The sequence below is a fragment of the Limulus polyphemus genome, unplaced genomic scaffold (genome assembly GCF_000517525.1).
Source record: "Limulus polyphemus unplaced genomic scaffold, Limulus_polyphemus-2.1.2 Scaffold1105, whole genome shotgun sequence".
Classification (NCBI taxonomy): domain Eukaryota; kingdom Metazoa; phylum Arthropoda; class Merostomata; order Xiphosura; family Limulidae; genus Limulus; species Limulus polyphemus.
The window spans coordinates 14,823-31,891 of NW_013666715.1; the positions used below are offsets into that span (position 1 = coordinate 14,823).

At 35.6% G+C, this 17,069-nt stretch overlaps 1 protein-coding gene across 1 annotated transcript in view; it reads right to left on the minus strand.

The window, feature by feature from the left end:
• Window positions 1-17,069, minus strand: part of LOC106462149 (homeobox protein prospero-like) — an 88,429-nt gene that overhangs the window by 13,696 nt on the left and 57,664 nt on the right. The window contains exons 2-3 of the mRNA XM_022389320.1: window positions 7,399-9,631; window positions 3,099-3,253 (exon numbers count right to left, since the gene is read on the minus strand). Of these exons, the coding sequence (XP_022245028.1) occupies window positions 3,099-3,253; window positions 7,399-9,531 (2,288 nt within the window). The 5' untranslated portion in view covers window positions 9,532-9,631. The remainder of the gene's footprint in view (window positions 1-3,098; window positions 3,254-7,398; window positions 9,632-17,069) is intronic.

The window sequence follows — 17,069 nt, forward strand, 5'->3', positions numbered from 1 at the left end:
AACAAACAAACAAACAAACATACTATTTCAAGCCAAAAAATGCTAATATTTCATCTGAAGAATGTATACTGTGTATTCAACGTTAAATACCATAAACAGCTGCGCTAAAACTACATAATATGTTTTTTACATCACAAAAATAGGGGATTCGGCCGAATCCCCTCCTGCGTACTTGCGTAAAATAATAATTAAATGAATTGTTTTGTCTTCCATCTTTTTTGTGGCGTTTCTGAATATCTAAAATAGGAAACAAATGAATTAAGTTCAGTTTGATAATAATGATATAAGCTCCATATAAGAGACAGACTGCCGTTTTTCGTTCCTTTATTTACACATTATTTCCAAACTATTAATCTGTTTCGATCCAGACACTGCCATCAATAGTAATATTACTGTCCTAAAAAAAAATTAACTTACCAAACTGGCTTGTCACTGTTTAATACACATGTTTGCTACAGTTTACTTAGTTGTGATGTTTCTGATCGGAAGTTTGATTTTGAGCTGTTTTAATGGAAAGTGTATAGATTCATTGAAGATGTGTAAGATACATGTTTATAGACAATGTTTAGAAGCAGTGCGTCTGATGATGTGAGGCACACACACACACACACATACATATTTGCCACTAAATATCAACCTTAAAATGCAATAAGAATAAAGAACGTAAACACTGCCGTTGCTATGTTTGTCATTAACGTATTTAGAGTGATTTACCGATATTTTTGATGGCTTGTACGACACATGGAGACAGTTAGTTATGAATATATATATGTACGTCTTAGAATGTCTATTGAGAGTTAAAAAGAAAGACATATAAATAAAGATATAATGATATGGTTGTTTTTATCTATGTTAATATCTGTAAACAAATAAAAGTTGCGTAAGGATTGATTTTTTTTTGCGCCCTACCGGCAGGCCCAGCAGCAGTAACTTGTGGGAGAGAAAAGATAGATATGAAATAATATTTTTACATATACCTCACTTGAAATTCGTAATGAAGAGATAAAAAGGAATCCGAAAACAAAGCTGATATCTAACGTGATTTTTATCAGAAATATTGGTTTCCAAATGCTTTCTCACATTTTGGCGTTAGTGTTCCACCCGCTTCCTTTTTGGCAGCCGCTTCACCCCACTTTTTTTGCGATTTATTTCCTTTTTCGAATTATCGTTTTTCGACCATACAATAAAGTAAAGAAGACTTCTGAATAAAAAATGAGATGGGCACAGTTGATTCATTTTGTACTTTTTCTTTAATTGTCATAAATTCTGTATTGTTTTGATGAAAAAATGAAACAAAGAAGCCTTCTGTTTGACATAGAAACTTTGAAAACAAGCAACATGAAAAAGATGTAAACTTTCCTTCATAGAAGTCATTTTAAAAAAGGACCTCCTCCTTCCTTTTGTTGAAAATTCCGGTTGCTAAAAAATGTTTTATTTTTATTTTACTTGACCTAAAACTGTAATTTCGAAACTACAGACTTTGTTTACTCCGATGTAACTTTTAGCAGCATATTACTTATTGTATATTATACCACCGTAATTCCAATACTGCAGAATTATTGTGTTCTGACCAAAGTTTTAGCAGTAGGTATGTTATGCTATCGTAACTTCAAAAATCTAGAGTTGGTTTATTCCGAAGGAACTTTTAGCGGGATATGAACCAGCTTAAACCACACAATGTCCATAACCGTTTTCCACTAGTTCTGACACTTCTACAATGCATAGTATCGTAAAACATTACAGGAACCAAGAAAATTATGAAAAAGATTGTGTGAGGTAATAATTTTGTCCACAACTGTAGTCACATTGTTACCATAAAACAGTTTAACAATATAATGCCACAAAAATGTAAAGCCGTATTTAATTAGACCATACCTTTGTGCGCGATATAATTTTTATCGCAACGTTAACGCCACAGAGATAAAGATAAATCACTCGCTAATGGCTCAAGTGTTTATGTACCGCCTTGCTGCGAAACGAAAGCTAATTATTTCAAAACAAGAGGAACAGTATATCACACAGGTTTGCTTGTTTGTATTTAACCAAAGAGCTGTGCAATGGGCTTGTGGCCTCGTCAGAAATCGAACCCAGAATTTTAACATTTTAAGCTCCCAAGATTATTTATTACTGAGTAGGATGAATCATACAGGTCCAGGGGCAGTTTGAAAATATTGCCTACAGAAATGTTTTTATTACGATAATTTTTAGGGAATCACCTATCATCATCATAAGAAATGTAAGCATTATTATGAATCAACTTGAACACTTACGATCTAGAGATGTTATTTATATAAAATATTTGGAGACCTAACTTAGTTCCTAAGGCTTAGTTTCAAAGAACATGTCAGTAGCATAGATTCAGAAATGAATTATGATTTGTATAAATCCAGTGGACAGAAAACGTCAAGTAAATGCATGGTTCACGTTCCGTTATCACAAAAAATCGCGCTACACATTTTCCGGCCGTGGGGACGTTTATAAGTTTGTTTGTTGTTAAGCGCAAAGCTACACAATGGGCTATCTATGGGCACCTCGGGAATCGAAACCTGATTTTTTAAGTCATAAATCCATAGACTTGCTGCTGAGCTATTTGGGGTAGGGGCGTTATAAGAGTTACGGTCAAAACCCACAAATTGAATAGAGTAGCCCAGAAGTTGGATGTGGGTGTTGTTCACTAGTTAACCTCCTTATGGTCTATCCGTTCAAATTTAGGGATGGCTAGCGCAGACATATTTTGTGTAGCCTTGCCCGGATATCTGAGACAAAAACAAACGGCAACAACAATCAACCGTATTGTTAAAAATCAGTATATTTTACAATTGTTATTTTTCTAAATTTCCTTGCTCTCACCCAAATTGTGGTACAAGTATGTTATGGATGTCTTTATAAGCATCCAGGAATAGTGGCTCCCCAGTAGCACAGCGGTATGTCTGCGGACTTACAACGCTAGAATCCGGGTTTCGATACCCGTGGTGGGCAGAGCACAGATAGCCACTTTTGTAGCTTTGTGCTTAATTACAAACAAACCAGGAATAGTTATGGAAAATATTAATTTGATGTTTGATCATGGAAAAAAGGGGGAATAAATAAACACGCACCTGAAATTAGAGAACCACTTGACGAGTTGAGCTGTGTTGTTCTTGTTGAACTTGATGTCCGGGAAGCATAGCTTCAGGAGCGTGGAACTGGGATATCTCACATAGAAGAACATAAGCTTGGCCTTCCTCAGGTGCATCGGAGTTAGAGTGCTGCTGTAAGACTGGTTAAGAAAATTATTGATTTGATTTTATACCTTTCATTACCAGCGGGATCCATCGTACTGAGTATGTTTATGTTTTGTTTTGTTTTTCCCTGTTACAACACTCAGTGTAAAAAAACCGGACTTCTGTTTGTTTTTTTTTATTGAATTTCGCCCAAAATTACTGTAGGGCTATCTGCGTTGCTGTCATTAATTTTGAAGTAATAGACTAAAGTGAACCACCTACTCCTAATTCTTGGAATACTATTTACCAACGAAAAGTGGGATTGATTGTCACATTATAACGCTCCCATTGCAAGCGTGCTCCATGCTGGAGTCGAGTGTCCTAAACTCCAAGCCATGCCAGACCAAGAATTGATCAAACAAACTGGAAGAAATCAATTATTTTAAGAGTAAAATATACAGGAGACACAAGCAGTAAGTAGTGGGATAAATTTCGATATTGAAGGTATTGTTGTTTGATTTTTGTGAGTGTGTATGTGACTCATGTACTATAATGGACTCCGTAACCAACATAGGCAAGGACCTATAAGCAATTTGATGAATACATAATAAACAAATGAATGGTTCAAAAAGCCGATGTGGTTCATGGTTATAGTATGGTTCGCAACAAACTTCGATTAACTGGCAACTAATTGGTAATTGTTCAAATCGGTTAAGTCAATTATTAATTATCTGATAGCCTGTACTGATTACGAAGGAAATAATGGAGAGAAGATACTAAGCGTTTTGAAAAATGTTTGATAAAAATACACAAACTTTAAAAAATGGAGTAGTAAGATAATGTGTAGTTTAAGCAAAGTAGTAGATTTGTTATACAATGATCAGTTTTGTTTCTGTTTTGTGTTTAAAATGTAGCCTTTCTGAAGCATGATACTTACTGCTGCTTCTGTTTTGTGTTTGAAACGTAGCCTTTCTGAAGCATGATACTTACTGCTGCTTCTGTTTTGTGTTTGAAACGTAGCCTTTCTGAAATAAGATACTTAGTGCTGCTTTTATTTTGTGTTTGAAACGTAGCCTTTCTGAAGCTAGATACTTATTGCTGCTTCTATTTTGTGTTTGAAACGTAGCTTTTCTGAAATAAGATACTTGGTGCTGCTTCTATTTTGTTTTCGAAACGTAGCCTTTCTGAAATAAGATACTTAGTGCTGCTTCTATTTTGTGTTTGAAACGTAGCCTTTCTGAAGCAAGATACTTACTGCTGCTTCTATTTTGTGTTTGAAATTTAGCCTTTCCGAAACAAGATACTTAGTTCTGCTTCTGTTTTGTGTTATGCACATGCGTATAGCGTGTGAAGGACGCAGCGTCTTTCTAAAGAAAATCAAATTAATTTTGCCCACGCACTACGTGTGGAATAGCTTAGGGTGAATGAGATCGTTTGATAAAACGTAGTTTAACTATCAGTTGCTTTGTTAGCACGTGACACACGACCATCAGTAAATCGTCAGGCCAGACCGAGTGAATTATTTAGTAACATATAAGCAACTAAAAAACCGAAACCCCAAGCACGCGCTGTTAAATACAATAGAATACGGATAGCACGCAACTACGAAAACCGAAGCTTACTTGTGTGCATTTATACACAAATGTGTGTGTGTTAGTGTGTAAATAAGAAATTTGCTTCTGTGCATTTTAACCTTTAAGCCTAATCATGCTGTCATAAATGTGTCAGTTAGATAGAAAGTAAACAGCTGTGACAAATCCACCATGTGCAAGAAATGGTTAAGCAAGTACATATAGTTAAGAAGCACGAAATGATATAAATGCATCACAATAAGTACCATAGTCTATTATTTAAAAATAATTTTTAAACTCTCTCGTTCTTAAGGTGTACACGATTCCGTGATTTTTTTTTTTTTTTACAAATGTTTATTTTCTCCTGCCATAACTATTGAGATAAACAATGTCGCTATCTTTGTTGATAATTTTGTTTTAAGTAACAGACAAAAACTGGTAAATTTTGATAGAGGAATATGGTGCTACCGTGAGTATAACTGATTGTAAAATGAGTTAATATTAGAGAAAGAAACAGGAAGCGTAAAGTGACTAACATTGCAACTGTGATCACGAGTGCAATTTGCAGAGTGAACTATTTGTGACAAGTGAGTGGAGTTTGATTACCTGTGACCACTAGGTGGAGCAGGATTATAGGAGTGGAGTAATATTACGTATGGTAACTAGATTGAGGAGGATTACCCGTGGTCATTAAATGGAGTAGGATTACCTATAGTCTCTAGGTTGAGTAAGATTACCTGTGGTCACTAAGTGGAATAAAATTACTTATGGTAACTATATTGAGGAGAATTACCTGTGGTCACTAAATGGAGTGGAATTACCTATGGTCTCTAGGTTGAGTAAGATTATCTGTGGCTACTAAATTGGGTAGCTAGAGTAGGATTACCTGTTATAACTAGGTAAAGTAGGATTAGCTACAGTCACTAAGTTGAGTAGGATTACCTGTGACTACTAGGCTGAGTAGTAAACACTTTGATAACGGTATGAGGAAGATTATCTGTTATTACAAGGGTGAAGAGGATTAACTGTAGTCAATAGGTTGAGTAGGATTACCCGTGGATAAATAAATATAATTTTTTGTTGGTTTATTAGCTAACTCAAATAACTAAACCTAAAATTTAGTTTTCGTGCTCTTAACACAATATTTATTTTCTAATTCTGTAATCCATTTTGTTCACGTGACTACGCGTTAAATAATTTCAGTTAATTGAGAGTTAAAAGTAATTGGTTTTATTTTCTCCTAACTTGGGATAATGTACGGCATATTATAAGATCATGTTACATGTAAATTGTCTGAAACTATTACCAGTCCGCAAAGTGCATCGAAACGAGAATATTCGCATTAAAATCTCCTTCAATCCAACAATTAAAGCACAAGACAAGAGAATAACAGGAACACCAATCTTCTGTAAAGATAATGTACGCACACCTACATGATGAAATGCAAGATCGTCAGGCTACATAAAGATGAGAATGTTACAACTTACAATCAGAGAACTGTGAGATATGAACGAGGTTTCAAATCATTTACGCAGTTAATTTTAATGGTAAATTATAATTAAGAATAAAAGTTGTGCAAGCTTATTAGTATTGCTCTATGTAGTACTTAATAAAGTTAAGGTTGCAGAGGCTTCTTTGCATACAGACTACACAATGTATATTTATAGAACGTTTACGCAGTATCTGTTGACTATATTGCGTTTACATAGCCATGTTTATATATATACACACTACTAATTACATTTGGTAGAAGATGTACACAGTATCTGTTGACTATGTTGAGTTTACATAGCCCTGTTTATATATGTACACACTACTAATTACATTTGATAGATGTACGCAGTATCTGTTGACTATGTTGAGTTTACATAGCCCTGTTTATATATATACACACTACTAATTACATTTGATAGAAGATGTACGACAGTATCTGTTGACTATGTTGAGTTTACATAGCCCTGTTTATATATGTACACACTACTAATTACATTTGATAGAATATGTACGACGCATCTGTTGACTATGTTGAGTTTACATAGCCCTGTTTATATATGTACACACTACTAATTACATTTGATAGAATATGTACGACGCATCTGTTGACTATGTTGAGTTTACATAGCCCTGTTTATATATATACACACTACTAATTACATTTGATAGATGTACGCAGTATCTGTTGACTATGTTGAGTTTTCATAGCCCTGTTTATAAATGTACACACTACTAATTACATTTGATAGAAGATGTACGCAGTATCTGTTGAGTTTACATGGCCCTGTTTATATATGTACGCAGTATCTGTTGAGTTTACATAGCCCTGTTTATATATATACACACTACTAATTACATTTGATAGAAGATGTACGCAGTATCTGTTGAGTTTACATAGCCCTGTTTATATATGTACACACTGCTAATTACATTTGATAGAAGATGTACGCAGTATCTGTTGAGTTTACATGGCCCTGTTTATATATATACACACTACTAATTACATTTGATAGAAGATGTATGAGGTATCTGTTTACTATATTTTAAGCCTGCGCATTGTTAACAGCTTTATCGAATATGCTAAATATTATCATACCTTATCAAGTCTAAACCTAACATGAAAAGGATATGCTGCTTAGACTTGACTCGTAGTTTAAACTTTCTCCGCCATCTGATCCTTCCTCTACGTCTTGCTTCAGGTAGGAGAAAGCTTGAGAATTTTGAGGACCAGGATAGTGAGCAGGTACATTGGGCGATGATGATAAAGAATCGTCTTCTTGGTTCTTGTGGCTAAAGTACGCTGGTCTAGTTCTTTCGTGATGATAAGGAAACGATTCTGAATGGTGGAGACTAGGGTTAGGAATAGCCACAGATGTAGGCAAATTCACTGGAACCAGAGGCGGTGGGTGGTGAGTGTAGATCGGAAAACCCATAGACGGTTGTGCTATGTTGGTACTAAAAGGGTTCTTTGGACTAGAATCTTCTTGACCGATGAACTGACTCATCAGACGAGGAGTCACACGCGTGTCGGTCACTTTGTGACGTTTCTTTTTTGGCGTCACCACAAGGGACATGGCCTCTGTTTGCTCTGTTATGTCATTATTTGTCACTCGTTTTCCTTCTAGGCTTCCCGTGAAGTGAGGATGAGGAAGATGATAGTGGTAGGGGATATTCATCGATGCGAACTGTATTGATTGGGATGAGGAGGTTGGGCAGATTAAAGATGAGGGAGGCCTGATTCCTGGTAGATATAAAACATGAGGTCTTGTAGTGTCACCTTGTCCAACCAGAAGTTGACTAGTTGCTCTGCTGGAGCGATCAAGCACTTTGGCACGTGGGGATTTACGATCAAGAGTTTGACTTAGAAATGTCGGATCTTTTGTCAGTTCCGGTTCCATTGTTTTAGAGAAATTCTTTGTTTGTTTGTACCTTGTCACAATAGAATCTATGATGTGTGTTAGTGTGCTGGAGATCTCCGACTTTAGAGCAGCAACCAAGCTGTCTAAGTCAGTAGTCATTTCAGTCTGGCTACAATGATCGTTTGGTTTTACAATGCAGGACTGACGGTTATCTTGCGTTCGTTTTTTCAGATTTTTTTCCAGACTGAGTATCTCCAGCTGCGTGGCTTCTTCAATCATTTGAACAACACTCTTGCTATCTCTCGTTGCGTTGTTAGCAACACTAGAATTAGCCTTACTGACTGTAGGATATGAAGTACTAAACACTGAGGATCTGTCCCGCTTATCATCATGACTGGTGTTATAATTCAGTTCTAGTTTTTTCTCTGATTTTATAGCCGAAGAATTGTTGACTTGTTCTGTAAATAATTCAGTGTAATGTTGTTGAATCACAGCTAATTGTTCTTGCATTTTTTGTAACTGTGATTTGAGATCTTCTCGAAGTAAGTGACGCTGTTTTGGTGGAGATCCAGCAACCTCCTTGTCGTATTTCTCTTCGTTTTCGTATTCTCTGTTCGTAACCCTACTGACTTCATGTTGTTGCGGCTGATAAAGTTTTCTCTTTTTACATCCATTGACCGGGACCTGAGAAGGATTATCTGGAAAGCGCTGACCGTCTGCACACTGGTGCATACTGGACACAATAGTTTCTACGCGAGCACGCTTTACCTGTACCAGATTACTACCAGACGTTGATGAGTTGTCAGGCATTACGTGAGGACAGACTGGGCTCAGCGTTACCGCGGGACTGTGAGCAGGCGACTGTTTCTGTTCTTGGTCGGACATTCTGCTGCGACTTGTAGGCCGGTTTTCTACTCGCTCCTCGCCGAAGATTGGAGGGACACTACTTGAACGTTCGGGTAAAATTCGGCTCCTCAGGTGACCACTGTCTAACAGCGGTGCCTCAGCAGAGCACTCTGTACTAGGAAGATATATAGATGGCATGTCAGCATCCGAGGAAACATTGTCGTTCAGGTACATCTTACTCTGGCGAATGATTGGTGAATTCTCGGACACGACAGTCGAACTGTTTACACTTTTAGGACTGCTGTCTAGCACAATAAAAGCTGTCTCCACATCAAAGGTTTGTCGGGCCACTAAGCTATCGTACACCCTGCTAGGCAGTGGCATACCAGATCCATTCTGATAAGGCTGAAAAGGTGGACTCGACCGTACACTGAAACTAGCGACACTAGAATAGCTGTTTCTTGGTTCGCCGGCGTCAACTCTCTGCCGTGGCCGCTTGGTCTTTAAGGGCTTCTCGTGCAAGGCCAAGCTTTCCAAGTCCTCTTCTAGTGACATCATAAGGGCCGATGATTGGACGGTTCAGAACTACAAAATCACTGAAGTCGAACAAGCTAATAGGCTTGATTCATGATCTCTGGTGGCAGCTCACTTGATTAGTCTAGGAACAGAAAAAATAAATTGAAAACAGAACGATGTCGGAGTTATAAAAACAGAAAAAAATAAACAACTGAAGACAGAAAGATGTCGGAGTTATAAAAACAGAAAAAAATAAACAATTGAAGACAGAACGATGTCGGAGTTATAAAAACAGAAAAAATAAACAATTGAGGACAGAAAGATGTCGGAGTTATAAAAACAGAAAAAAATAAACAATTGAAGACAGAACGATGTCGGAGTTATAAAAACAGAAAAGTGAACACACTGTTACGTATCAAACATCTTATACTACTAGCCTGTGTGGAGTAGAGGAGTAGGTACATAATACTATTTAACATTAACATGTGTAGATTAGAGGAGTATGTACACAATACTACTTGACATTACCCTGTGTAGAGTAGAGGAGTATGTACACAATATTACTTAACCCAACCTCGTGTGCAGTAGAGAAGTATGTACACAATGTTATTAACACTACTCTGTGTGTGTGGTAGAGAAGTATGTACACAGTATTATTAACAGTACTCTGTGTGTGTGTGGTAGAGAAGTATGTACACAATATTATTAACACTACTCTGTGTGTGTGGTAGAGAAGTTTGTACACAATATTATTAACACTGATCTGTGTGTTTGGTAAAGAAGTATGTACACAATATTATTAACACTACTCTGTATGTGTGGTAAATAAGTATGTACACAATATTATTAACACTACTGTGTGTGTGTGGTAAAGAATTATTTACACAATATTATTAACACTACTCTGTGTGTGTGGTAGAGAAGTATGTACACAATATTATTAACACTGATCTGTGTGTGTGGTAAAGAAGTATGTACACAATATTATTAACACTACTCTGTGTGTGTGGTAGAGAAGTATGTACACAATATTATTAACACTGATCTGTGTGTGTGGTAAAGAAGTATGTACACAATATTATTAACACTGATCTGTGTGTGTGGTAGAGAAGTATGTACACAATATTATTAACACTGATCTGTGTGTGTGGTAAAGAAGTATGTACACAATATTATTAACACTACTCTAGTAAAGGTGTGTAACGTTAGTATGTGTGGATTAGAGAGGTACGTACACAGTACTACAATTCTATGATAAAGTTGTATATTCAAAACGTTAAGACATAAACTGTAGAAAAAATAAATATCTTACTTTATTGAAATTGTATTTTAAATTTAAACATAATAATTTACGTATTATTAGTAAAATGAAGTTTTATGTCAATAAAAATCCAACGAATTACTGATTTAACGTTATTGTTAATTATATAATATATATTTTTTTCAAAAACAAAGTCGTATGAAATACAAGACAAAGAAAAAATCTGCTGGTAAATATAAACAAGAGATTACTACAGAAGTAGAAAAAAATGTGCTATATTTCTTTTAAATCACATTCATCTCTATACAAGCAATATTTAGTGCCCCCTAACTTTTCCTCTTCTCCCACTGATCACAAAGTTAGTATTTTCTGGCCAATTTAATTGCACTGACAATCTGGGCGCCACTGGCGATAAGTGAAACACAAATAATCAATATTCACATTAAATTCCAGCTGCCTCGCATGATGTATTAAACAGTAGAGGGCGTGGTATCTTTCCGAATTTATTCAATCTCCTCTAAATTAAGGAATTCTCAATCCCGACTGTATGGAAGCTAGCAGACGTTTTAATATTTCTGAAAGAAGGAAAGCCATCAAGTAAACTAAAAAGCTACAGACCAATCAACCTGACCAACTGTATTGGAAAACTCCTGGAAAAAATCATTAGTTCAAGACTTTTGGCATATCTTGAACTGACATCAAAATTACCGGAAATACAAAATGGATTTAGAAAACAAGATAAACAACAGACCATCTAGTAAGACTTATAGAAACAACAGTAGACAGTTTTAACCGAAATGAATCGCTTGCTTTCTCGTGTATAGAAAGCATTCGACACTGTATGGCACAACGGACTAAAATATCGATTGTCTCAAATGAAACTATCGCAAGGTATTATTCGCTGGCTCTCCAGCTTTCTAGACAACAGGGAAGCTAGAATTAATGTGTCGGGCACCTTCTCGGAGTATTTTACCCCGGAGGCAGGTGTCCCGCAAGGAGGGGGTAGTTAGCGTTATTCTATTTATTCATCATGTATGTAAGTGAAATGCCACTGTCAGATCCAAATTTCTGCTTCTCATCCCATTTTTCAGATAATGTGGCTATCTGGATTCTAGAAGAACTCCTACACCCCAACTATAGTAGCAACAAATCGACAACCACGGTTAAGTGAAATAGAAAACTAATGTAACAAATGGAGAATCAAGATAAACGCCCCTAAAACACAAATCATGTTATTCACAAAATCAAAAAAGAAGAACAAACAGCCCCGAAAATTATACCTTTACGGAACTCTTCTCCAGATAGCCACATCAGCCAAATTCCTGGGTTTAACCTACGATTCTAAACTAAATTGGACTAAACACATAAATGAAATTAGAAATAAAATCTGACAAAGAGCGAATTAAGCAAGATGTCTGACTGACAATAACAGAAAACATCCTCAAAATAAAACCTACATACGCCCAGAGGCAGAGTACGCCTGCCTAGCATGGTTCAATGTAATCAAATTACAATTCAATAATCATTAACCATACAGAGTTTCTAGATACACACCATTCTTACATAATTACGCAAACATCCCCACGTTGTCAGGCAGACTTCAAAATAGATCAATAGATTACTTTCGCAAAAATGCTGAAAAACTTTATCACATAATGATAATAGATCTAAGTACCTCTCACAACTAAATCTAGTAAACTCCTTATGTAATCTGTGGCCACCTACAACTGGGCAAACTGGTAGCTAGATATAGTGTTAATTTTATTTTTAAAGGGTAAATTTATGTGAAAATAGGATTAGTGCTATACGAGTATGGTTTCAATTGATATTTATAGAACTGTTTATGTGAACAAAAATTTATATTGACAATGAACAAAAGAAAATATATGTTTATATCAGAAAACTCGACATTATACATTCATGGACATGGCCTGAAAAGGGTCACTTGCGTGTGCGAATGAACTATTGCTACGCGCATGCAGTGAATGCGTGATGAAAGAAGGGGTTTTCCTAGCTACCGGACCGTATTCTACTGAAGAATTAATATGGACTTCATCTAACACCCACCCAAGAACCAAATCAATAGTCAAGGAAGGAGGTAGCGGTCCAGATGGACCTGATCCTCCCAGGTCACATGACCAAACAACGACCAAATGAAACATCTCAATTGATTTCAAAACATATTCACACATGTTGCATTTTTGAAAGAAATGGGCATTTTTACAAGTGCGTAGCTACTTTTTGTTACCAACCTTAAATATTTACAGCTTGTCTGTTGCTAAGGAAATGAAGCTGAAAGTGTTTTCAAAGAATTCACAAACACCAAACGAATGATTTCATTTAAAATTCACAGGATATTCAACGTTTTAGCTACTGGTATAGAGATTCGTCATATGTTTGCTATTGAATGACTGAGGTGATCAATGTGTCCTGCTAGTGGACAACTAATTTTCACAGTATAAAACATTGTCTTGTAAATTAACACAAAATAATTTATTACTTTACAACAACACATATTGTGTTTCCCAAGCACAAAGTTGTGTGAACTATAGCACGATTGTTGTAGCGATATAAACACACGAGTTTTTTTTTTTCTGTGTTACAACATAAATTATATGCGGTTTTCAACCCAAAATTGTGTTTAATTAGATGCATTTCTGTGTATGTAGATCGTATAAAAGTCAACATAAATATTATGCATCTCTCAACACATGTGTTCTGTTTTGTTAACAATGATTGTGTTGTTTTTAAATCGAACTTCTGCTTGACTATTTAAACACCAGACTTTTATTTCACAGGACCCAGGTTGTATTTTTAACACATTTTTTATAGTCTAATCGTATGCATCTGCTATTTGGCAATTCAGCTGGAATTGTACTCCTGAAAAGTGACTGACCAAACTGATTCAATATGTCCTTGTCCGAGATTCTGAAATATTTCAATATCCGAAGTAATTTCTTTTGTCCAGTTAAATGTGATTTATTCTTTATTTTGTCTGATCCTGAAATGTCTATTTTCACTAGTTTGTGACTCTGTTTGTCTATAATTCAGCATACTAGTAAATGACCTGACAAACAACGGTATCATCTGATGGTCCGGAAATTACTCCAGAACCACCTTGCGATTTACATTTGTGCTCTCTTCTGTATGTAAAGGAAATAATACCAATAAAAGACTCATTATTGGAGACTGAATGCACAAAAAAGAGAGACAGAAAACATCCGGATGGTCAGCAGTCGTACTTCCTCTTCCGGGAAGATTTGTTGATTTGACATTGAACGAAAACCGACACTTTGTGCATGTTGATATAGGAATACCTGTTGTTCAATGTATGTTTTGAATAGCTTCCCCTGTTCTGTCAAGAATTTTTAGACAACCCTGTCAGCCACATTTCCGAAGATAAGTGGCGTTTTTTCTTGTCCTGTATTTCTTCTGGGTTCCTTTAAAATTTAAATACTGTGTTAAAAACTATATTTCGTTTGTATAATAAACTAAATATTTTTGAAAATTTCAATTAGAGAACTTTCAAGCGTAAAAACACATTGGTTTAAATAAAATATTTACTTTCTTTACACATGAAACAAAGAAGCTCTAATATGTGTTTGAAAGATATTTTAACCTTTTATTGTTGTAAATGTACGTACATTGGGAAGACATATATATTATTTTCATAGTTCATGGAGTTTTAACTTCAAGTTGCTTACAAAATGTATATAGAATCGTCATTGAAGTATACATCCAGGAGAACCAGAAATAAATTGTGATTTGATGAAACTTTATTTTGTCATTATCTCCTCTATCGTTTTATATATATATACTAGAATATACCAAAATATTCAGCTGTAATACTTTTGTTTTTAATATTTAAAAAATAACATACAGTTTACTAAAAACTTCAGATTGGCGAACTAACTACCGACTGTAGCTAACTTCATGATCAAGAAGATTTAATCTCGAGATTTATGCTATCATTAAGGGGACGAGTTGAGAGTGGAACAAAAGTAAATTTTGAATACTTACAGTTTAAACTATTCAGTTTATATTTTTGTTTCTGATGAAATTTACATTCGGATTATCCATACTTCATACACAGTTTATCCGTTTTATATAAAAAATATAAGAATTAAGTACCCGAAAAAGACAATCATCACCAATCGCATTTTCATAGAGTAAGACAGAGAGAGAGTACGATTTTTGTTTGTTTGAAATTAAGCACAAAGCTACACAATGGGCTATCTGTGGTCTGCCCACCACGGGTGGTATCGAAATCCGGTCTCTAGCGCTGTAGTCCGTAAACATACCGCTGTGCCACTGGTAGCAGAGAGTACAAATAAGGCAAAACAAATATTACCATGACAAGTGTTACGAAGAAGACAAACATCACCAATCATGTTTCTTCCAGAGAAGACAAAGGAAACATCCAATCACATTTCTTCTTCAGAAGAAAGACAAACTAATCATCACAAATGATATTTCTTCAAAAGAAGGAAGACAAACATCACCAATCACATTTCTTGTACAGAAGGCAGAAAAACATCACCAACCACATTTATTCCAGAGAAGACTGACAAATCAAACATCACCAATTAAATTTCTTCTTAGTTTCGAATCCGTATATACGCCAGTAGATAATAATTCACAGCCTTTAAGAAAAATGTACTCAAAAATTGAAGAAACCCCTAAATATGAGGGCAATTGGAATTCTCGGGTTTCATGGTTCCTTCAATTGTGACTTATTGGTAGAAAATAAGTGTTTTAAATATACTTAGTTCATACTTAATCATAATGCAGGTATACTCATTGACTAAGTGACTTACTGGGACACCTTCCATGAGTAGAAAAGGTAACGCATACGTTGAAAGAAACTCTAGTGCCTATCCTATGGCTGTTTTAATTCGCGGCAGTTTCCATGGTTCCTTCAATTGTGACTTATTGGTAGAAAATAAGTGTTTTAAATATACTTAGTTCATACTTAATCATAATGCAGGTATACTCATTGACTAAGTGACTTACTGGGACACCTTCCATGAGTAGAAAAGGTAACGCATACGTTGAAAGAAACTCTAGTGCCTATCCTATGGCTGTTTTAATTCGCGGCAGTTTCCATGGTTCTAGTAAAACTGAAATGAGATCCAATGTCTCTATAGCACGGAGCTCAGCAGGAACTAATTTCCTTGACTGACTGATTTACGTAGACTGACTCAGTAATAATGGCGCGAGTATAAACAGAATGAAGGAAGCTTATCATATAAACTATTCAATTAATGTCGCTGCGCTTTAATTAAAACTAAAGCTAAATCGTTTGCCATGTTTCTTACATTCTGTAGATAATTAAGTTCGGTATAAGACACGTGCCCTAACAGCTAGCCAGTTCGACAAGATAAAAAAATAGAGTACAGACACTCACCTAAACAGCCACGCGTTTACTCTAGGTACAGATTTTCAACTTGATTTGTGATATCTTTTCTTAACCGCATGTTTGAAAATTTATTAATCATCATTTAAACCACTGATATAACTTCTAATTCTGTACAAATCTCTGCATATTTCAGGTGTTAAAATGAATATTTATTGCATGTTTGATATACACAATTTCATTTCTGTTTTGCCAGGTGGTTACGGCGCTCGACTCACAGTCTGAGGGTTACGGGTTCGAATCCCCGTCCTGACAAATATGCTCGCCCATTCAGCCGTGGGGGCGTTATAATGTGACGGGCAATCCCACTATTCGTTTGTAAAAGAGTATCCCAAGAGTTGGCGGTGGGTGGTGATGACTAGCTGCCTACTCTCTAGTCTTTTACTGCTCAAATTAGGAGCAGCTAGCGCAGACAGCCCTCGTGTAGCTATTTGCAAAATTCAAAACAAACCAAACTTTACTTTCTCGAAGAAATTCTCGAAACATCACCATAGTTACTTCAGACACAGGAAATACACCAAACTTTGGAAACGCTGCAATAGTTACTACAGATTAAAGCTTTCAGCATAGTTTTGTAATTTCTGTAGTAAGCTGTGGTTATATTTTAAAATATCCGTTATATATTAGTCATTTCATTAGAAACGTCTTTTGTAGAACGCTTAAAATGAACAGCCTATAAGTAGAAAGAATTTGTATTCAGAATTTCATAATTGTAGGTGAAATAAATGAATACAATAACATATATCAAAAATTATTATGAAATTAAGAAACTTTGAGCTGTTATGGCAAAGTTTGATATAGACTGACTGTCATGGTGGTTCTGACTTCTTCCACTCAAGGTGGATTAAGCGAATTGCCTCCTCCACCTATAAATCTACTTTGTTCCATTTTATTTTATTTTTT